The 22,675-nt window shown below is 49.3% G+C and overlaps 3 protein-coding genes across 12 annotated transcripts in view; 1 reads left to right on the top strand and 2 right to left on the bottom strand.

Annotated features, from left to right (window-relative positions):
- CUEDC2 (CUE domain containing 2) lies at positions 1-16,856 on the bottom strand. 7 transcript variants are annotated; one of them, XM_027112437.1, is made up of 9 exons: positions 7,022-7,153; positions 1,909-1,992; positions 1,407-1,550; positions 1,251-1,312; positions 1,042-1,163; positions 774-956; positions 571-632; positions 413-473; positions 5-328 (listed from the first exon to the last, which is right to left on the bottom strand). In XM_027112437.1, the coding sequence occupies exons 2-9, from the start codon at positions 1,980-1,982 to the stop codon at positions 182-184; spliced, it is 855 nt and encodes a 284-aa protein (XP_026968238.1). In that variant the 5' UTR covers positions 1,983-1,992; positions 7,022-7,153; the 3' UTR covers positions 5-181. The 7 variants fall into 7 exon arrangements, with proteins under 7 accessions (XP_026968245.1, XP_026968242.1, XP_026968238.1 ...); XM_027112439.1 differs by lacking the exon at positions 7,022-7,153 and adding an exon at positions 16,746-16,856 and having other exon boundaries at positions 182-328; XM_027112440.1 differs by lacking the exon at positions 7,022-7,153 and adding an exon at positions 10,032-10,114 and having other exon boundaries at positions 182-328.
- Positions 16,750-17,460, bottom strand: CUNH10orf95 (chromosome unknown C10orf95 homolog). The gene has a single exon (XM_027112445.1). The coding sequence runs from the start codon at positions 17,433-17,435 to the stop codon at positions 16,776-16,778; it is 660 nt and encodes a 219-aa protein (XP_026968246.1). The 5' UTR covers positions 17,436-17,460; the 3' UTR covers positions 16,750-16,775.
- SLC68A1 (solute carrier family 68 member 1) overlaps positions 17,045-22,675 on the top strand; it is a 24,120-nt gene continuing 18,489 nt past the window's right edge. For 2 of the 4 annotated variants that reach the window (XM_027112432.1, XM_027112426.1), the window contains exons 1-2: positions 17,251-17,363; positions 18,081-18,183. The gene's annotated coding sequence lies outside the window, so the exon portion shown is untranslated. Of the gene's footprint in view, positions 17,157-17,250; positions 17,424-18,080; positions 18,184-22,675 lie in introns of those variants that run through there. The other 2 variants (XM_027112427.1, XM_027112429.1) reach the window with 2 other exon arrangements.

Genomic DNA, 22,675 nt, shown 5'->3' on the forward strand with positions numbered 1-22,675 from the left:
CACCTTCCTGGGGCTACCTTTACTGTGCCCATGGCAGCTCCAAGAGGAGGTTAACACTGTGGAGCAAGGAAGTAGGGAAAGACGGGGGACAGGAGTTACGGCGCGCCCTGTGTGGAGGTGTAGGGCTCCTGCATCCCTCTGGGATCTGAGCCTAGACGGCTCCGGCAGTCTGGCGAGTGCCTCAGTGGAAGCGGTACTTTCTGGCTGGCTTGAGGTTGATGTATGTGGCCTTCATCTCCTCAGCCTCAGGGTTCCGCACATCTTTGAATCGCTCCCCTTTGGTGCTCACTACCTGGTTGTCGATGTATCGGATCAGCTTCTTGGGAGCCTGTCAGGCAATCAGGTAGTGAGTAGCAGAAGCCAGGAGACAGTTGCACCCACTCCATGACCCTAGGAGCTGCAACCGGCTCACCTCCTTAGGAGCCATAGGCCGGTGAATCTTCTGATCCTCTGCGCTATCCACCATCATGTACCTGCCAAAAACTTGGCTGGGTGAAGCTCCTGCCACCCTAGGAAAACCCTCTAAGGGCAGGGCCCGGCCCGGCCCGGCCCAGCCCAGCCCAGACTCACTTCTGCAGGATGAAAGACTTCAGCTCATCCTTTTGGGGGCCTCTGAGGCGCCTGGGCAGGTCCTGCAGAGAGGGGAAGCCTGTCTAGGGCCTAGGGTACCAGCAGGAAAAGCAAATGGGGATAGGCTAGGGGCGGGGGCTTAACACTAAGGTGGAACATAGCTGAGGTTACATGGGGTTGGGGGGCTGTCTAGCAGAGGATACCTGGTTGGGGCCATCCCAGGCTGGAGGCCCCTCCTCCTTCCCCTCTACCAGCATCTGCACAGCTTCTTCCAAGTCCCCTCGAGCTTTGGCCAACACCCACTGGGCCTGCTCCACCGAACAGGTAGGGAACACCTCCAGAAGTACGTCCACCCCTGGCAGCAGTTCCTCCTCAGCGCCGGATGCCTGTGGGCATAAATGTTGACAAGAGGCAATACTTCCTCCTTTCCAGGGCCCTAGCTCCCTCGTCGGTACCCTCCTCTACCAGTACCTCATCTTGGGTGTCCCCAGCAGCAGTCGGAGAAGACATCGTCTCTTCTTTGAGCCGCTGCAGAGGCTCTGGGGAGACAGATACCTGACCTTGGACCTCAGAGCTCTGTGGTTTCAGGTTCTCTTAAAGAGGCAGAAAGAGCAACAGGTTTGCCAGGGCTTTGGAGGATGGGGGTTTAAGTCACCCAAGTGCCCGATTCCCAGACTCACCTTTGTTCCTGGCACCACTCAACTGCCCTGAGAGCTTCCGCATCATTTCCCCTATTGTACCTCTGAAAAGGCAAGGAGGGCGGTAAAAGGACAACTCTGCCCACCCTCCACAATCAGCCAGCCCTCCTCCTCCTCTTGGTCCCAGCCAGGCCCCACCTTGGGATGTAGGCGAAGCCAGGCACATAGGCCTCCATCATCTCAGTGAAGGCCTCCATATCGAAATTCTCCTCCGATGGGCCTGAGGGGCCCAGGTCCTCAAGGACCCCGAGCACATAGGAGAAGATGACCTCATCCAAGCCACTGCAGCAAGGGGACAGGACAAGCCCTGTTACCTCCAGCATTGCCACCTAGCCTGGGACTCCAGCCCTGGGCTTCATGGGGTCCAGGAGCCAGACCTCAAGCCTTAAGCCCAGAAGAGTATCCCACCCCCCACCCCCCCGACCCCCTCAGAGCTTTGGTTTCCCATCTGTTCAACAAGGGTGACAGGAACAGGATGAGAGGTGAGGCCATACCAGCAAATCATAACCAGCCCTCCTCCACCTGAGGAATAGGGCTGAGTACTTCCCACCCCAGTCTTTCCATTGGCCAAGGCCCAGAGTACTGCCCAGCAGCTCCAACTCTGGCCCCAGCATGACCCTTCTAGGAGAGCAGCTTCTACCTGAGGTCAGCCTCTGGGAGGTGCGTCTGAACAAAGGCAAGGAGGGCTGCACTGACAATCCTCTCCAGCTCCATGCTCTCTCTTCTGAAGGGACACAAGACAGAGGCTTGTCAGGCCCTCTTCTGCCTGCCGCTGCCCACCAGGTCCAGGGGCGGCCAGCTCCTCCCTCCTGCCCTGCTGTAGAAACCATTTGTTGATGTTGCCCATAGCTTCCAGTTCTTCAGCCCTCCCCCACTCCCTCAAGCAGAGCCACAGCCCCCTGCCTGACTATCTCTCCACCTCCTCCAGCCTGAGACAGGGCAGGACACTGTCTCAGGAGAAAGTTTCCAGAGTGGACGTTTCTCTCCCCCCTCCCCCGACCTCTCCCCATCTCCCCACCCCATTCCCCAACAGTAGGCCTAGACCCTCTGGAAAGAAGCCGAGGTCTTGAGGTCACATGCCTCCTGGCTGAGGAATCCCATCACTGAGAGGGCCACTTGGCCCCCAAGTCCAACCACAAGGGACCCATTGTCCAGCCCCCCAAGGAGCAGGCCTCAGGACTGAGCACAGCCATTCCCCCACCCAGAGTGGGCCACCCACCCTCTGCACAAAGGGGCTTTTCTGGCTCTGGGGCCCAGATAGAAGGGGAAGCCTTTCATGAATTCTCTCTTCCTGCCAGGTCCTTGCCCTTCCAGCAGCTTGGGCCTATCTATGGAGGACTTTCCATCCTCCGTCCCAAGGCCTACGGAGCCCTACAAGATCTGGCCTTTGCTTACCTCTCCAACCTCACCACTCCCTCCTTGCTAACTCCACTCCTGCCCCAGCAGCCTCCTTGCTATTCCTCAGACTTGCCCAGTTTCTTTCTACCTGTCTCCTCCAGATATCCACATGGCTCATCCCCTCACCTCTGCCAGGGCTCTGCTCAAATGTTGCCTCCATAGAGAGACCTTTCCTGACTAACCGACCAAAATTAGGCATTCCCCATACTCCCCAATCCCTTACTCTGCTTTATTTTCTATATAGCATATACTACAGCTCCATGTTATCTTTATGTTTATTTGCCTGTTGTCCTCCCCCACAGAATGTACGCTTCAAGAAGAGGGAGTTTGAGGGGGGGATACTTTGTCTTATCCATTGGTATAGCCCTAGCACCTAGAAGAATGCCTGCACTTAGTAGGTGCTCGATAAATACTTATTGACTTATTTCATTCCTACTTACATGCTTTTGACTCCCTAAAGTCTGTATTTGGTAGTCAGGAACATTTACTTGGTAAAGAACTGCTCCAGACCCACGAGTCCAAATGTCAGCTCATTACACCACTCAGGAGACTCAGGGGCACCTCAAACTGCACCTAGCCCCAACTCACCATATCCTCCCGATGTGTGTACTCCCCCTCCAAACAGGCACCTCCTCCTGTTTCACCAGCTAACATGACTCACTCAGCTACCGAACCTGAAACTTGGGGGTTACCCATGATTTCACCCTCTCTCAACCCCTGCTGCAATCAATCAATCACCAGGTCCTGTTGAATCTATTCCCTTATTATTCTCCATTCTATCCACTTCTCCCCAACTTCAGTCTGGCTTCTGCTCTACTAAATTTTCTCAGGCTAAGGGCATGAGTTACTTTTTCAGGTTTTGGTCTCATTAGGTTGAACCATATGAACTTGCCAATATTACCTGTTTTTGATCTGAAAAAGAAAAGAAAAAGGCAATTTCTTGTAGTTTCACCTAATATTTGCCCTTTCAAGTAGCACCAATGTTGGTCTAGGAGGCATCACATCCTCCTGTTTCTCTTCTACCTCTCTGGCCATTTCTTCCCAGGCTCCTTCTCTGTCCCCCTCTCCTCTGCTTCCCTCTAAATGTGGCAGCAAAGTTCAGGCTCAAAGCTGCTTCTCCTTTCTCCTCAGTCTGCACCCTCTCTCTCTGGAAAATCTCATCTGGGCCCACATCTTCTTGTACCAACTCCATGTCACCAATTCCCAAATGTCCAATCCTATAGTCCAGTCTCCAACTCTGAGCTACACACTTGTACGTCTACCTCCCTGACACCTCTGTGGGGATGACTTAACATGTCCCAAACTGACATTCTTCCAAGTCTTTTATTCCTCCAAGGCTGTCCTCAGTATACGCATGTCCATGTACCCAGCTGTTCCTGCCACAAGTCTGGGAATTATCATTGACACCATCCTACCTTTTGCCTTCTCACATCCAATCAGTCACCGTGCCCTGACCATTATCCCTCAACATATCTACTTGTCTCCATCTCTACTCCCACTTGGCTCCAACTCTTGCCTTAACTGCAAGAGTTTCCTAAATGTTCTCCCCACTACCATCTTTCCCCCAACAACCTATTCTCTACAAAGATCATGGCTGTACAATATTTACCAAAAAATCACACTTTTTCTGCTTAAAATCTATCAGTGATTTCCTGCTTCCCTTCAGATAAGTCCAGCTTCTTTTTATGGCCCTCAATTCAGGGCCTTACTCCTGCCTACATCTCTCCAGCCTCACCACGCACCACCCACCCCTGGGATCACTCCCCTCCACCCCGGCTTGCTTTCAGCTTGCCAGCACTCCAGCTTTTTCACAGCAAGGGTCTTTGCACAAACTGTTTCCTCTGCCTGGGCAACGTGCCACCTCCACCCCTTCACTTGCTAACTCCTCTCACCTTTCAGGTTTCAGCTTACAATTTCCTTCAAGGGATGCTCCCCTGACCCTTTAGAACTGGTTTGGTCTCCTCTATCTTACATCCTCATTGCAGACTACACTTTTCCTTACTTAGCAGCACCTTTTACAGCTATAATCAAAACATTATTGGGGCAATGTTTAATGTTTCTTCCACATGTTTCATGAGGGAAGAGACTACACTCCTGGCTTATTCATCAATGTACACTCAGTGTCTTCTGTGAAGTAGACACTCAATAAACAGTTACTCCCCACTTTAGAAATGAAGAGATTGAAGCTGAGTGGGTTTAATGACTTGCCCAAAGTCACCTGGCTTGACTGTGGTAGTCAGGAGATAAATCCAGGACACCTAGTTGAGTGAGTGTATATTCTAGGGACTACTCCAGGGGATGGGGAGATGTCAAGACCTCCAATTGGGTTGAGATAGGGCTACCATCTATTATCGCAGTTCCCTTGTCCCCTGACTGGTAACACAGAGTTGCCGTGACGGCACAGGGGTTGCTCAGGACAGGAGAACTGAGAAGCCCTATCCTACCAGGGGAGGCTAGCCTCTTGCTCCAGACCCTAGCGTAGGCCCTGGGGAGGAAGAGAACTGCTCAGACAGGGCATACCAGATCCCATCATGCAGCTCCCCCAAGAAGTCAGCCCCCTAGGGAGACCTACATCCACCCTGGGTTATACCAATCCTGGCTGCTAGCAGTTGCCTGCCAACCTCTGCTGGGACAAAAGTCCATGGATGCTGCATGAAAACTTCTAGGGAAGAAGCTCTCAGGGATGTGTCTGATGCCCCTAGGTTTCTAACCAAGGTCCAAGAGCCAGGGAGTTATTATTAGGAAACACCCCCCCCCCACTGTGCCCAAATAAAAAAGTCTTCCTGCCCTGAGCTTTTGCTCTAACTTGTCTCCTAATGGAACATCCCCCTTCCTCCTGTTCTCGGGCTGCCCAAACTTCACCCAGCCTTCAAAGCTTGCCACTTCTTTTTCACCCTTCTCCATCCCCCTAGGCTTCCTCAGCATCTCTTTCCTACCCAGAGGCGTCTCCTAATATTTCTCCTCCATAGTCCCTAAGCTGGGGAAGCTGCAGCCTGAACAGCCAGCCTTCTCCAGGGCAAGAACATGATTTCCCTGAGACTTTTCAAATTCTGGATATAGCCCACAGAACCCCGTTACTTCCTGGGGGCTCCAAATAAGAGTCCACTGGTTAGCTGCACCCATGAAATGTGATTGTCATCCTGTCATGAGTCCTGTTTAAACACCTCTGATGAAGGTAAAAATATTTAGCATCTACTGACTGCTTACAATCTATCAGAGATTGTTTTATGCACTTTACATGTATTAACTTACCTAATCCTCACAATTACCTTAACATATAGATACTAATATATCATATTGATATTATCCCATTTACCCAAAAGGAAATGGAGGCACTGAGAGGTTAAGTAACTTGCCCAGGGTCACACAGTAAGTTAATGGCAGATTTACACCCAGGCAGTCTGGCTCATTGTTAACCACTACACTATACCACCTTTCATGATGCAAATGGTCAGTCCCCAGCCTGTAATCTGATCCTCTCCTGCTTGGCTGGCCCTCTGCCTACCTCGGAATCTTTGCTCACACCATTCTCCCCATTCAGAATGTCTTTCCCTTCGCCTCTCACTCTGCAGGCCTCACTTCCTCCCTGGAGCCAACCCTGACTGCCCCATCCTCACTGCCCTCGGCTGGTCTGAGAGCATCCCCGGGACCAAGCACAGGCCTGGACTTTCCAGATGTTCCATAAGACCCCCCTGGACAAGTTTAAGTGAGACTGGGGGAAGGAGTACCATGTTGTTCCCTTGGGGTGGGGAGATGCCCAAGGTGGAGGGAGAGCAGAAGGCCATGTGGGAGGAGGAATTCTGGGAAGCAGAGTGGAAGAAGTCTGGGGCACTCAAGAGGGTCTAGAAACGAGGTCTTCACTGCTTCTCCCAGCCCTTATGAAGCCCAGCTCCTGGGGCCCTAGTCCCATAACGCAGGTTCCAGAGCACATCATTGTACCCTGACCCCCAAGTCAGGTCTTAGAGGAGCCAAGGACACCGATGGGTACACAAGGGATTCCGGCATCCAAAGTCAGGCAGGAGCACAAATGGGGGGAGGCGGGAATACAGGAAGTGGGACCATGATGATGGCCGACCCCTGAAGCAGGAGCTCCCTAAACGAGCTAGCGGGGTACCCATAAGCATCCAGAATAGTGGGCCCGAGGGCACAGGGATGCGGTTGCGGCCCTGAGGGACACATGACGAGGGAGGCCTGAGCAGGCTAGGATGTGCCTTGATACAGGCCACGGTGAGAATCAGAGATGGGGTTCCGGCGGGCCCCGGGGGTACCGTGGGGAGACACACAGGACGGGTACCCTGGGTCAACGCTCTCCGCGACTCTCTTAGCCCTGGGCCGGGGCCTGGAGGGGAAATCACCTGCTCCGTCGGGCGCCGCCGGCGATTTGTCCCGCGCGGTGCAGCTCTCATCCCCCAGCCCCACCAACGAGATCAAAGGCGGGGCCCAGAGCGGTTACTTTCCAGAAGCGCCATGGTAGCCATTTTTAAGAAGGGCATGCCCACAAGTGGGCGGTGCTCCTGCTACCATTCTCATTTGTCTCAGAGCTTTGGGCGAGATCCCGCGGCGGCCATTTTTGTTGACAGTAGGGAGGAGTTAGGCGTGGAGGTCCAGCCAGTGGGTGGAGTCTCAGTGACTGACTGTATCCCCTCCTAGTGCCTTGCCGTCTGCACAGACGGGAGAACATTTTGACCCCACTCGGTGTCTTCCCATCCGTCTTATTTCCTCGCCCCCAAATCTCCGCCCTCAAATCCTGTAGCTTCCCCACCCCCACCCCGCCCTTGTCTCTCCCTGGTTGGTTCTGGTGGCCCTACTCCTAGATCCAGTGTTCTTCCCCAAATCCCGTCTCTCCCCCTTCGTGTCCAGTCCATATTCAAGCCCTGTCACCCAACAACTCTGAGGTGCTGACTTACCCGCCATATCTAACTCTCCTTTGTATTCTCTTAACAGCGATGTTTCCCCAAGATTAGTGTGCGTTACAGGGCCTGCGTCTTGGGACCTGGAGCCTGGTTTGGATGGGGAAGGCGGGGCAGCAGGTGCTCTGAGCGAGGATCCACCTGAGCGCAGATCCAGGACGGCCTGCAGGCCATGCCCACCCCCGGTAACTTCATGCCCGAATTGGCAGGGCTTCTCATTTATGACAGGACGGCTGAACTCCAGTACCTTGTAAGGCCTCAGCTTCCTCTTTCTCTTCCTGCTACGGAGCTTCCCGGTGCTACCCTGTGGGGAAGCCCATAGCCTTCCCTTCCCAAGAACCCTTTAATGGGTCATGAGGGAAGGAGTTCCATTCAAGGATGAACTCTCCCATCCCCGATCAGCAGGGATGAGCCTCTTTTCAGGGCTAGTCCCCTTATAGGGTGCTGGGGACCCAGAGATTGTCCCTATCCACAGGAGCTCACAGTCCAAGGTAGAAAGTCCCATCCTCTCTTACCTAAGGACCGAGGCAGTGCCAAAATATGGAGAAAAAGGGGATCACTGCTCCCTCTTCCAGTCCTGTCCCTCACAGCAGCCTCCCACCTCCCCACCAGGATCATCTGGCCTCAAAGAGAGCAAGATGTTGGCTGCTGGGGAGAGGGGGCAGGAAAGGGGAGGGAAGAAGGAGGGAGCACCTTTAGCAACGTGTCTCCCATAAAAGCACTGCTGCTGCCAGCCTGGTGCTGCTGGGGTTAATGAGGTGTGAGGTGACAGCCACTTTCAACTCTGGCCAAGCAGGCCCCAGGGAAAGGGGTGATGGATAGCTGCCAGCCCTCTAAAGACTTGGCCACCGCTCCCCTCCCCCAGTCCCCTATCCTCCCTCCCCCTCCGTTGCACAATACTGATGATGACTCTTCTCTCCCTACCACCCCCATTACAGGAGTTTTCAGGTTTCCTCAGAAGAGCTGTCCCTAGTCCTGGCTCAGGACCCTTGTGGCCATCCCTGAGGCATACCATTCCCCCTCCCCCACGGCCTGTTTCTTGAATAGCAGTTGGATGTAGCTACATATTATCGTGGGAAAGAACTTCCTGAGCTTTCAGGGAAGGATGATGGGAAAGACCATTTAGAGGGAGCCCCTCAATTCCCAGTTCAGACCCTGGAGAGTCTCAACTCTGTGCAGCAAGGGTTAGGTTTTGGAGTCAGAGGACAGAGAGTGGGCTGAGGAGAGGGACCACCACAGGCACAAGGACACACACAAACTGTAAGGCAGGGGATCCAGGGATCACTTGTCCGTCTCGACATTCCATAGCAGGCTGGACCTTAAGCTCCTGATTTGCTGTCCCCTCAGGTCTCAATCTCTCTCCACAGGATGGGAACAAACTCCACTTACGCTTTGGATGGTGCTTGAAGCTACATGAGGTGAAAGGAGGTATAGCGATACATCCTCTCTCCCCATTCCATCAAACGAATTCTGCAACAGATGCTTGGTCTCCTGAACTGATGGGAGAAGCTAGAAGCCTGCGCTGAAGCTTCCCCTAGCACATCAATTCCCCATCATCCAACCTCAGAATGAAGAAATTGGGCTTGAATTAGGCATAAAGAGCAGATTTCCCAGACATTAAGAGCAGAGAAAGAACCCAGCTGGCTGGTCTCAAGGGGTGGGAGGGACTCAGAGACTGAGGTGAGGAAGGGAACGCTTTGAAAGATGGGGTGGGGGGGAAGAGGGGGGTCCCCACTCTTGCTTGAGGTCAGCAAGGGCTCTCTGGGCAGGGTGCCTGGCCCTCCCACACCTTCCTCCTTTCTCAGAAGAGCCAGGATGGGGCGGGGGCGGGAGTTGGCTGGGGCGGGCCCTATTTAAGGAGCAGTCTCTGGGAGCATCACTGTAGATCCAGCTCCAGGAGGGAGAGAAGAGGCTTCATGGGTAAGTGCAGACCCCTTTCTCTCAACTCAAGCAGGGTGGGGGTAGGGTGACTCCTGAGCCTGCCAGCTTGCCTCTCCCATCTCCAGGGATAGGCTGCAGGTCCGCCCTGTGAATGGGAATAGCACCCCAGCCCTCAGTTTAACTCTGTAGAAAGTCAACGTGTGTTTCAGGGAAGTCTTTCTCTTCTGCTCCCTTATCTATCCCAGGTACTTCAGATCTTCACTTCAGGTGGGGAGATTTTCAGGGAGCTGGGACTCCTGGACCTCCCTCTACCTTGGGGATCCATATTTTGTGGGTCCTCTTTGGCTCAGGAAGCCACTCATTCTCTAGAGAAATGCCCTTCTCAGTGTACATGTTCTGGCTGTTCCCCTAACCCCTTGCCCATCCAGTTCCACATCTGGCCCTACCAGGAGCGTATCTGGGCAGGAGATGACGGGTCTGACTCTGCAGTACCCACGGAATCCCTACCACAGCCCTGAGTCCCCTCCCCTCATATCCTACATCAGTATCCTGTTAGAATTTAGAGAACCCTTACCTCTTTCCCTAGCAATGGGCCCCTATTTTCAGCTCTGAGCTCAGACCCTCGATGGGATAGGAGGAATCTTGAGATCCCAGGTTCCTCTTCTGACGCATCCTGGGAATGGGGGGAAATTCACAGAAGGGAGCACAGGAGGGCAGCATCAAGGCTAAGAGAACTTTGGCCATCTGGCTCTGAGAACTGAATTCCATAGGCTGTGAGCTCTAGCAAATGCCCTGGGGACTCAGTTCTGGTGCCCGGCTGTGCTGTACTGTCAATACTGAGGTCATGGGGGACCTGCTATCTCAGACTCACAGCGTCCCAGCCAGGTGCTGCCACCTGCCAGAACTTTTAATAACTTCGAGTTACTCTTCTTGTCAAAGACTTCAATGGCTCCCCAAAACTCCTCACCTTGCCATTAAAGTCTTTCAAAGTTTGGCCTCCACTTAGCTTTCAAGCCTGATCTTCCATTGCTCCCTGGTTATAACCTCCAATGAAACCCTGCTACTTCCTGCTCCCGCTGCATGCTTTTATTCATGCTGATCCCTCCTCAGTTCTCCCTGGGACACCTCCATTCCATCGCTATCTGTTGGAATCCTATACATCCTTCAAAGCCTCTCTCAGATGCCTCTTACAAGAATCTTCTTCAACCCCTCAATGATGCATACGATCTCCTACAAATCCTCTGCACTCCGCTTCCAGTGGGGCTTGGTTCATGAGCCCCAGAGTGTCTAGTCCTGTGTCCTACACAGAGTGGCTGTTCAATAAACGTTCCTTGTATTTTGCTGAGTGTGTCTCATGTATGAAGAGGCAGTTTGGCCTAGATGTTAAGGCTACGGTCAGATTTCCCAGGTGTATTCTCTGTGTGTACCCTTGGGTAAGTTGTTAACTTCTATCGGCCTCAGTTTCCTAATCTATAAATGGGAATAATAATTATATCCACATCAAGGTTTTTGTGAAGATTAAATGATAGTTTTTGTACAGGGCTCTAGCACAGTGCCTGCACATAGAAAGTTCTGAGTTAAGTGTGTGAGATTGCTATGATTCTTTTTTTTTTGTGTGTGTGTGTGTGTGTGTGTGTGTGTATTTTGGCTATGCCATGTCACATGGCATGCGGGATGGTTCCCTGGCCAGGGATCGAACCTGGGCCTCCACTGTGAAAGCACCAAATCCTAACCACTGGGCCACCAGGGAACTCCCTGTTATGATTCTTATTATCCTCCCTTCAGTAGGATGTGAGCTACCCAGCTGGGAGGTAGGACAGGGTTTAAAATTGGTCAGTCAGGGTTTATTGAGCAAAGGGCTCTAGACCAGATGCCAGGGTTGGGTAAAGCTGGGGCAAGGCCAGGAGAAGAAGGCCACCAAGATGAGTTTGGTAGCCCAAGCCCTGCTGAGATCTAGAAGCTCTGGATTCCCACCTACTGTGTGACATTGGGTGAGTCACTCCTTCTCTCTGGCCTTGGTTTCCCAGCATAAGGTCACCTGAGGAGGTTGGGCCAGGTGAACAGTAAAGTCCCTGGCAGCCCAGATGTTTTATGAGTTCTAAGGGTTAAGTTCAAAGAAAAGAACAAACAAAGAAGCATCTAGGCTCCCTGCAGGGCTTCTTTACATCCTTAGGGCTGGAGCAAGCACTGGGGTTTGGAAGGATTGGCATGTTGGACTGAGCTGAGTGGCAGCACTTCCTTCAAAAAGCCTGTAATTGGGGGCCTCCTCCCTCACTGGGGCTGGGGGATAGGGGTATACTGTTTGCAGTCTCTGGGCATTTCCAGGGCTATGTGGAAGACTTGGGGGAAGAATGTGAGCAATGGGGATTCTCAGAGATGGGGAAGTGTTTTTTTTGTTTTTAAATTCCTGTGAGTGGAATTTTGGGGGATGTGTACTTAGTTCTTTTTTTAAAATTAATTAATTAATTTTGGCTGTGTTGGGTCTTCGTTGCTGTGTGCGATCTTTCTCTAGTTGCGGTGAGCAGGGTCTACTCTTCACGTTGCGGTGCGCGGGCTTCTCATTGCAGTGACTTCTCTTGTTGCGGAGCACGGGCTCTAGGCATGCGGGCTCAGTAGCTGCGGCACGTGGGCCCTAGAGCACGCGGGCTTCAGTAGTTGTGGCTCGCAGGCTCAGTAGTTGTGGCTCATGGGCTCTAGAGCGCAGGCTCAGTAGTTGTGGCGCATGGGCTTAGTTGCTGCGCGGCATGTGGGATCTTCCCGGACTAGGGCTCAAACCCACGTCCCCTACATTGGCAGGCGGATTCTTAACCACTGAGCCAGCAGGGAAGTCCCGAGATGGGGGAAGTTGAGAGACTTCAAGGGTCTGGACCTGAGATGATAGAGAAGGAAGGGGATTCAGAACACACCTAACTTGGTATGAGACTCATGATTTACTTGAAGCCTGCCTTGTTTCAAAAAAAGGATTAGAGGAGGCTTACCAGCATGCAGACAATTCTCTAAGATTAAAACATAAAACCTGTGACAGAGTACATTTTAAGTGTGTATCCTTTTTGATCCAGAGATTCAATTTACTCATTATTGCTATTTTTATTTTTAGTTAGAAATTATTTCAAACTTAAAGAAATGTAGCCAGAATCGTACAAAGAACTCTGGTTTAGCCTTCTACCAGATTGACCAACTGTTAACGTTTTGCCATGCTGCTTTCTCTAATCTATAGTCCTCATTCAAATCTTGTTACTTGTCCCGACACTGTCCTTCACAACAATTTTCATTCTGGTCCAGGATCCAAAACAGGATCATGTGTTGCATTTAGTTTTCATGCCTCTTTTTGTCTCCTTTGACCTGAAACCTTTGTCTTTTATGACATTGACATTTTTGAACAATTTTCTCTCAATTTAGGTTTATCTGAGGTTTCCTCATGATTATGCCTTACTGCTGAACTGATGTTGTATTTTTCAGTTTAACATATCAGACAGCACATGATGTCAATTTGTCTCTGTTAGAGAAAAAATTTTACGGACTTCCCTGGTGGCACAGTGGTTAAGAATCCACCTGCCAATGCAGGGGACATGGGTTCAATCCCTGGTCCAGGAAGATCCCACATGTCGCGGAGCAACTAAGCCTGTGCATCACAACCACTGAGCCTGCGCTCTAGAGCCCGTGCACCACAACTACTGAAGCCTGCGCGCCTAGAGCCCGTGCTCTGCAACAAGAGAGGCCACCGCAATGAGAAGCCTGCGTGCCGCAACCAGAGAAAGGCCGTGCGCAGCACCGAAGACCCAATGCAGCCAAAAATAAATAAATAAATTGAAAAAAAATTTTTTAAAGAAACCCATTAAAGATGGTAAGAAAGACTTTAAGAGGGACTACTGCAATGGGGTTAAAGTGTTATCCACCAGTTTTCTCTATTATATTATCACGTTACTATTTTTTTTCAGGTTACTATTTTAAAATTTGTAATTAATAAATATCTTATTGGAACATATTTGAAACTATATAAATATCCAGTTTCACATCAAACTTTCACCCATCAGTTTTAGTATTCAGAAATGATTCTCACCTGAATCAATCATTACTCTGATGATTGGGAATGGTGATTTTCTAATTTCATCATTACTTCTACTATAAGGAAGAGCTTTCCTTTCATATGTATTTTTTAGTTAGCATTAGTATGGACTTAGGGATCCTTATTTTATTCAGCAGGTTATAATCTGTTACTGTGATTATCTGTTTCTATGCTTAAACTGTCCTTGATTTGGTCAGTGGAAGTCCCTTCAAGTTGGCTCCTTTGTTCTTTTGACATTTTTGATCAGTCCTTTATTTTCTGGCACAAGTTGTTCCAGTCTCATCTTATACCTTCCCTGCCACAGCCTTGGAATCAGCCATTTTCCCGAGGGGACTGGTTCCTTTTACTGGAGAATGTAATTTAGAACCAAAGATCTAGGCACTGGCTGTGCTTGTGCTGCTAGGGTGGCATTGTTCAATGATTCAATTTCTAATTCTAAGACTTCAGATTCCACAATTTAACACTCGTGTATGTGAATAAAGATGCATATTCAAGGACATTTATTCTCATTACCCTCACAGCTTCCAAATAAGACCAAGCCATCAGCTTATTTTTTGCCTGTATTACTTCAAAAGCCTCCTAAATGCTCTCCCGATTTTCAAAATGGCCCCTCTATAGTCTCTTTTCCACACAGTACCCAGAATAACTTAAAAAAAAAAAATCTCATCACATTTCCCCCTGCTCATAACCCTCCATCCCCTAAGAATAAAATCCAAATTTCTCTACATGGCTTCAAGGTACCACAGGATCCAGCCTCACCTGTAACCTCATTAATTATCACTTTCCCGCTCGCTCACAGGACAAGGACACCCCAGCCAAAGGGTGTTTGTACTTGCTTTTCTCCCCCAGCTATTCAAATGGCTCGTAAAGGTCTTTATTAGGTCTCCACTCAAGAGTCACCTCTTCAGAGAAGCCTTCCCTAATTATCCTGTTGAAAACAGCACCCCATTACTTATCACTGTATGACATTACATCGTATATTCCCATTTGCTTGTTGTCAGTCTCTGTTTCTCTACATTACACCTCTAAAGTAGGCTCCACGAGGGCAGGGAGTTGTTTGGTTTTTCTCCCGTAGTACCAGTGCCTAGAACACAGCCCAGCAAACTGTGGGCTCTCAAATGCCTGTCGAGTGAATAAAGATAACTTTCATTCCTTGGGACGTTTGCACCCACCGTACTTCCTGCCTGGCTTCCCCTCACCCTTCTCTTTGCATGGCTAACTTCTTCATATTCTTTAGCTCTCAGCTTAAATGTCTTCCATAAGGACAGAAACTGCCATGGCTGTCTCATTCACTATGGTATCCTCAGGGCCTACCACTGTTCCTGGCAAATAAAAGGCACTCAAGAAATTTGTTGGATGGACTTTTAATAGCTAAAAACTGGAAAGAATCCAAATGCTATAAAATATTGGATGACTGTTAAAGAATGAGGTAACTCCATGTGCATTGGCATAAAATGATGTCCAAGATATACTTAATGTATAATGCAACAAGCAAAACTGTGCAATTCATTTTATGTAATTAATACTAGGTGAACAGAAAAAAATAGTAAAAAATACTAGATTGGACCTCAGTGATCATTTGGGGGTGAGAGATATTAGAACAGATTTTAACTTCCTATTTTATAAATTTCTGTATTGCAGACTACTTTTTAAGAACAAACACTACCCTTTGAGCACTTAGTACATGACAGGCACTGTGGTAAACATTTTTTGTGCAGGATTTCACAGTACCTTCTCAATAATCTTATGAGATAGGTCCTAATACTATCATCCCCATTTGCAATGAGGAAATTGGTTCAGGGACATTAAGCAATTCATCTAAGGTCACACAGCAAACCCATCACACTACAACACCTCCCTGTGTCTTTATAATTAAAAAATAAAAAAGGAAAGGAAAATAAGATGAAACTAGGGGTAACAGTTCAGGATCAAGGTTTTACACAAAAGATGCTAAGCAAATTTGGCTCCCTAGAAACCAGGGCAAATAGAAAAATATGATCAATTATGAGATCCTTGGTGATTCAAAGATAAAAGCAAACAACTTATCAGTAGAAACATCTTTACCAAATGCTGAGGTTTAATAGAACTTCTCCATGAAGCTCATAAATACAGCAGTGTTCAATCAAGTGATCTACAGCTTCAATAACATACCTGTATATCCAGGTAGCTGTTGGCCAACCACAAATGGAAGTTCAGTGAAAGCAATTCCAATAGGAGCCAAATTTATACAGCTTGGACATCAGATCTGGTGGTCTGGCCAGACCCTTAGTTAAAATTGGATGTGTGGCCTAACCCTCCAGCAAACTCCTATAATATTGCAAATTCACCCTATTAAACACTGTTAGCAAGAATCAGGAGACAAGAAGTGACATTCATCTTAAATTTAAACGTTGGTAAATTTTCCACGTAGGCTGGGTTGTTTTTCTTCTTCTTTTACAGATGAAGAAACTGAGGCTCAGAGTCTAGAAAATGTCAGAGCCATTATGGATCTGATTATGGATCCCCTCCTCAGCCTTCCTCAGCCATGCCTGTCATCCACGCCTCAACAAAATAGCTTATGCCCTCCGAATCTCTCTGGGGGTGGTGGGCCTCAGGACCTAGAAGAGTGTCCTCCCGCACTGGAAGGGAGCTGGTTAAGGGAGAGTGAAGCCCAGCCAGTGAGGAAGCATACTTTTTCCAGAGGTCCACTCTAATCCTCACCTCCAACACCTTGTACCCCAAGATGGAAAGTAAGGCTCACCTTACACAGATGAAGAAAAACCCCTATCCCCAGGCATAAAAATGATCTTGAAGCCTACACTTGACTTCACTCATTTGTTTACTTTTCTTACAAGCTGGGGATAGGTTGGCCCTCAGCTTGGGGAGTTTGGAGAGCTTTGCTGGAGGGAGGAGAGGAAAAAGCGAAAGTGGGGGCTTATTGCAGGGCAGGCTTCAAAGAGGAAGAAGATGGGGAGGAAGGAGAGAGGAAACAAAGGGTTCAGGCCCTCCTTCCACCACACACACTCAGGCTTCCCAAGTCCAAGTAGAAGGAAGGAGTAATAAGACACCCACCCAGAGATGTCCTTGATCCATTCTCGCCCTTGCCCCGCCATCCAGCAATAAGCTGAGAGAAATCAAGGAAGTGCAGGAAGTGGGCGGTGGTTAAAAAAAAAAGAGGTGACAGGTGCACCCAGCCCCAGCGCACAGCTGTGGCGGCAGGAGGAGAGCCGCGCGCGTGCTCACCCTGGCCGGCCGCAGGGCCTCGCGGCGCCCTCAGCTCAAGTTTTTCCTCTTCTTCCGGCGGCCGCGCTCCGCCGCTTCCCCCGCGGGGATGCTGTAGCCGCTGCAGCTGCTGGCTGGCCGGCGCAGCACTCGCCTCTCCGTACGGTACTCGGGCTCGCGCACGCGTGGTGCACCCTGCAGCAGGAACTCGCCGCCGCGATAGGTGACGCGCACGTCGGTGCGTGGGTACGTGCCGTACGCTCGTCGCAACTCCCGGCGCACGAAGTCCGGCAGATCGAGGCCCGGCGGGAGCGTACGTTCCACGCGGCCCCAGTGCAGCTCAGCGTGCAGGCTGCTGCCTTCCGGCCACTGCGTCCCGCTCTCGACCGCCGCCAGCCCCGCATCTGCGGGCTTCTGAAGCGACGGCCCTGGGTAGCCGGGCGCTGGGAACGGCGGTTGCAGGGCCGTAGCGTAGGCCTGCGGGAAGGCCCACAAGGGCGGCGTGATCACTAGCGTCGCGCCTGTGGCGTGGAAGCAGTGGTATTCCCGCGGAGCCGCCCACTCGCCCGCGCTCAGGCTCGGGGGCCGGCTGCAGAAGTTGTGGGCCTGAATGGGGGGCAGCAGCGGAGGGGCGGGCAGGTAGGTGTAGGTGAGGTGCTGCAGCAGAGGCCAGACGTCCTGCCCAGGCGCCAGGCAGCAGTATGTATACATGGTGTGAAGCTCAGGCGGCCGGCATTGCTACTGGGGCCTCGTCCTGGTCCAGACCTGGGGTGGGGGTGGGGTGCACTTTATTCTCATCTCCCCCACCGATCTGGGGGCCTGGTTACCCGGGGCTCTGGTTCACAGCAGGGGGCCCTGCACGTGTGCTGGAGTTCGGGGAACTCTTCCTAAGGAGTTCAGCTCCCACCTCACCTCTTGTCCTACGGCTGGACCCAAACCCCAGGCTCCCAGCAGGCAAGAAGGACCCAAGCCTTTTTCAAGCCCCCAGTCCTGAAATGCTCTTCCCAGGTGGCTCCCTACTCACTTGTCTCCTTTAGCCTGGGGGAGCTGGTCTCCAGCATTTGGGGGAACCAGAGAGATCCAAGAGCGGGGCTCCTCTCCACCACTTTTTAGTTGAGCTGCTCTCCTCCATGCCCTGCCTCAGCCACACCTTCCGGTTTCCAGGCAAAGGGAAACACCTTGAGCTGGCCAGGAGCCAGCCAGCTTGTGTCTACACTGGGTGAGCCTGCTGGTCATACCGGCTGCGAATTAGACGCTGAGGTCTGTGCTCAGGGATGCCCGCAACATCACAGGACATCCAGTGGCCTTTCCAGTCAAGTTAGCTCCCTGTTCTCCTCATCCCCTTTTTCCACCCAGGTGGAGTTATCCTAACATTTGAGTGAAGCTCCTGCACACCAGGCACTGAATCAAGTTGCTTATGAGCATCTAACTTCAAGTTTACATCAACCTTAGGAATGAGGTACTAATATTTTTCTGACTTTACATAGCAAGAAGCTGCTTGCCTCAGATTTGGTACACAATAAATGTATTCTATGACTGGGGCTTACATAGGTTAAGTGTCTTGTCCAGACTCACACAGCTAGTTATGGTAAGGGCAGAATTCAACCCCGTGTCTGTCTCAAGACTTGTGCTCTCAACAATAGCCTAATCACCAATCCATGCTAGGGCTTCTTTTAGACTATCTGACAGTCCTCCCTTCTAGAATGTTCCTTAAGAGCTTATAAATTTTTTTAAAAAGAACTTCTAATTCATATTAGCCACATGAAGAACATGGTGGTATCATTCTCATTTAATAGATGAGGAACAAGAGATTCGGAGAAGTTAGGCCACTTTCCCAGGTTCACATAGTCTATAACTGGCACAGTGGGATTTGAACCCAGTGCAAATGATTCCAAAGCCCAGAAGCTACTTGGGTGAAGCCAGGAAGGTTGCTTCGTTCAGATGGGTTGAGCACTGTCTGAGCTCCAGTCCCCTCTGGCTGCAGTTCATGCCCTTCCACCTCTCTTCCCCAGTGGGTAGTAGTTGCTGGATGATTAAAATGGATACCCTCTTCCAGTTTCTAGGCTGCCAGGCCATCATACTTTCCTTCCCCTTCTTCTGTTGACTTAAGCAGCATCATGACTAACCCCCCATAGGTTCTCCTAGATTCTCAGCATCCCTCGAACCCCAGCTACCCTCTGAGGAGGTCCCCCACACTCAGCCTGGTGATGTCACATTTCTTTATTCCTGACTGAGCCACTCTCTCAAGTCTAATTCAGGCCAGTGGCCTAGTGAGAACAGCAGCTAGGACTAGGTTATGGTATGTATCTAACGCGCCCTACCCAACAGCTCCAAGAAGGGAGCCTCTCCCTCTGTCCACTTAAGAACTGGTCCCAGGACATAGTGACCTTTGTTGGGGGAGGCCTCCCACCCCCAAGATGTCCATGGCTTGATCCCTGGAGACTTGTTAGTATGTTATATTACATGGCAAGGGGGAATTAAGATTGCAGATGGTATTAAGGTTGTTAATTAACAGTCCTTAAAATAGATTATCCTGGATTATCTGGGTGGGCCCAGTGTAATCACAGGAGTCAAATGTGGAAGAGAGAGACTGAAGAGTCAGCGTATGTGATAATAAGAGTCAACCAGCTCTTGCTGGTTCTGAAGATGAAAGGGGTCATGAGCCGAGGAATGCAGGCAGCCTCAAAGCTGGAAAAGGCAAGGAAGTGGATTCTTCCCTAGACCCTCCAGAAAGGAATGCAGTTCTGCCAACACCTTGACTTTAGTTTATGAGACAGAATTCCAACCTCCAAAACGGTAATAGATTTGTATTAAGCCACTAAGTTTGTGGTTGTTAGAGCGTTAGTAGGAAATTAATATACCTCCCAACTCCTATTTATAACTTTGCCCCCCCTCCAAATCCCAGCACTTGAGGAATGTCCAAAACTACCTATTATAGACTGACCTCACCCCAGCCTGGAGCTCAACGATGGACCCTGTATGACTGGCCAGTTTCTCCCCCATGGGGATCTGCTCATACCTGGGTGGGAGATGAGGAGAGTGTGAGACCAAGCTCAAGTTGGAGCCTGGGACAGTGAGAAGCCTGCGTTTTAATATTGGTTCTGACGTGCTTGCTGAGGGAGACTGGGGAGGCAGTCTTCAGGAAAAATGAGAAAAATAAGGACCAAGCTGTGAGTTTCTCAGCATTCATTCACCCTGATTCCAGTAACAGCCCCCAGATTTTTTGGGTCCCATACCTTATTTACTCTCAGGAAAGTGGTTCTGGGGGAGTTGGCTCTAGCTCATCCTTAAATTACCTGGGTGATTTAGGGCTAAACCAATCATCGCTGTCATCCTTCTGGCCATAGTGATTGGTTTAGGGTAGCCATGTGACTCAGTTGGGGCCAATGGGAGCCAAGCCCAGGGCTTTGTTCTCTAATTGCATGGAGTGAAGTGCTCTCTCCCCTGGACAGAGATCTGAAAGAATGCAGTTCTGGGTCCAGAGGTGAAGATCTCTCTGAGCATAGAGCTGCAGAAGAAGTGGAGCCAAGGCTCAGAGAGAGAAACTGGGTCCTGATGACATCGTTTGAATCCTGGACTTTGAAGTTACATAAGCCAATAAATCCCGTTTTTTCCCCCTCCGGTTTTATTGAAATATAGTTGACATACAGCACTGTATAAGTTTAAGGTGCACAGCATGATGATTTGACTTACATATACTAGGAAATGATTACCACAATAGGTCTGGTTAACATCCATCATCTCATATAGATAAAAAAAAGAAAAAAAAGTTTTTCCTTGTGATGAGAACTCTTAGGGTGTATTCTCTTAACAACTTTCAGCTATACCATACGGCAGTGTTAACTTTGCTCATCATGTTATACATTACATCCCTTGTATTTATTTATCTTATAACTGGAAGTTTGTATCTTTTGATCACCTTTATCCAATTTCCCTTTCCCCATAAATTCCTTTCCTACTTAGTCTAGTTTGAGTGGACTCTTTTTATACAGATAGCCGGTTGTGTTTACTTTATAAATTATTTTTTAACATCTTTATTGGAGTATAATTGCTTTACAATGGTGTGTTAGTTTCTGCTTTATAACAAAGTGAATCAGTTATACATATGTCCCCATATCTCTTCCCTCTTGCATTACTTCATATAAATTTAACTACAAAAGACATAATGAAATGGGCATTTAAAAATTATTTCAAAGCACCATCATGTTAGTCTTTAGAAGATTAAATGTTTAGGTTATTATACTATGGAGTGAAGTCTTCTGTTGCTTGCATCAACAATACACCCTGTTTTTCCCCCAGAATTTTATTATGAAAAATTTCAAAATTCAGCAACCTGAGTAGTTTCCGATCAGTGACCCCCACGATCAGAGGCTCTTTTGTGGGCAAAGTAGAGGATGGAGAGAGTCTGGAAGCCAGTCTTGGAGGAGGTTCACACCCTAGTTTAGGAAAACTGACAACCAAAACAAGATCAGGGAATGGAAAAGAGACATGGGTGTAGATTCATCTGGACTTGATTCCATAAAACTGCCTGGATGGAGAGGGGAGGGTAAAGGTGGATGCACATGTTTTTAGCTTGCTCAGCTGGGTGGGTAGTCAAGACAATCCTGGAAATAAGAAACAATTGGAGTGATCGGAAGTTGAGGGAGTGCTGGGTTCATGTGGGACGTTTGGGAAGCTATCCAGCAGTAGTTTTATATTCAGGCTGGAGATGGGAGGTGGGGTAGTCATGAAGGAAAGGTAGTAGGTGAAGTTACCAGAACAGCTGCTACCCTGGCCCATATTACACTGTGTCATCATGGCTGCCAATCTTGCGTTCCACCTATGCCTTTTGAGGGCAATTGAGGTATAGTTCATGTACAATGGTATATAAATTTCAGGTGTACAACATGGTGATTCACAATTTTTAAAGGTTCTATTCCATTTGTAGTTATTATGAAATATTGACTATATTCCCTGTTACACTATATATCCTTTTAGCTTATTTATTTTATACATAGTAGTTTGTACCTCTTAATACCCTACCCCTATCTTGCCTCTCCCTCGTTCCCTCTCCCAACTGGTAACCACTAATTTGTTCTCTATATCTGAGTCTGTTTTTTTTTTTTAAACTACTTTTTAAAAATATTTATTTATTTATTTATTTTTGGCTGTGTTGGGTCTCCGTTGCTGAGCGCGGGCTTTCTCTAGTTGCAGAGAGCGGGGGCTACTCTTCGTTGCGGTGCATGGGCTTCTCATTGCAGTGGCTTCTCATTGCAGAGCACGGGCTCTAGGTGCGCAGGTTTCAGTAGTTGTGGCACACGGGCTCGGTAGTTGTGACTTGTGTGCTCTAGAGCACAGGCTCAGTAGTTGTGGTGCATGGGCTTAGTTGCTCCACAGCATTTGGGATATTCCTGGGCCAGGGCTCAAACCCGTGTCCCCTGCATTGGCAGGCGGATTCTTAACCACTGCACCACCAAGGAAGTCCTGTTTCTTTTTTCTCATATGCACTAGTTTGTTTTATTTTTTAGATTCCACATAGAAATGAAATCATACAGTATTTGTCTTTCTCTGTCGGACTTATTTCACTTAGCATAATACCTTCCAAGTCCATCCATGTTGCTGCAAATGGCAAAATTTTATTCTTTTTTATGGCTGAGTAGTATTCCATTGTGTATGTGTGCATACACACACACACACACACACACACATATATATGCTCACATGTTCTTTTTTTAAATATTTATTTATTTGGCTATGCTGGGTCTTAGTTGTGCCACGCGGGATCTTCATTGTGGTGTGTGGGATCTTTTAGTTGAGGCATGTGGGATCTTTTAGTTGCAGTGTGCAGGATCTAGTTCCCTGACCAGGGATCGAACCTGTGCCCCCTACATTGGGAGCACGGAGTCTTAGCCACTGGACTGCCAGGGAAATCCCTAGGCTCACTTGTTCTTTATCCATTCATCTTTTGATGG

The sequence above is a fragment of the Aethalodelphis obliquidens genome, unplaced genomic scaffold, assembly GCF_003676395.1.
Source record: "Aethalodelphis obliquidens isolate GAN/ISIS:26980383/991018 unplaced genomic scaffold, ASM367639v1 scaffold11, whole genome shotgun sequence".
Lineage (NCBI taxonomy): Eukaryota > Metazoa > Chordata > Mammalia > Artiodactyla > Delphinidae > Aethalodelphis > Aethalodelphis obliquidens.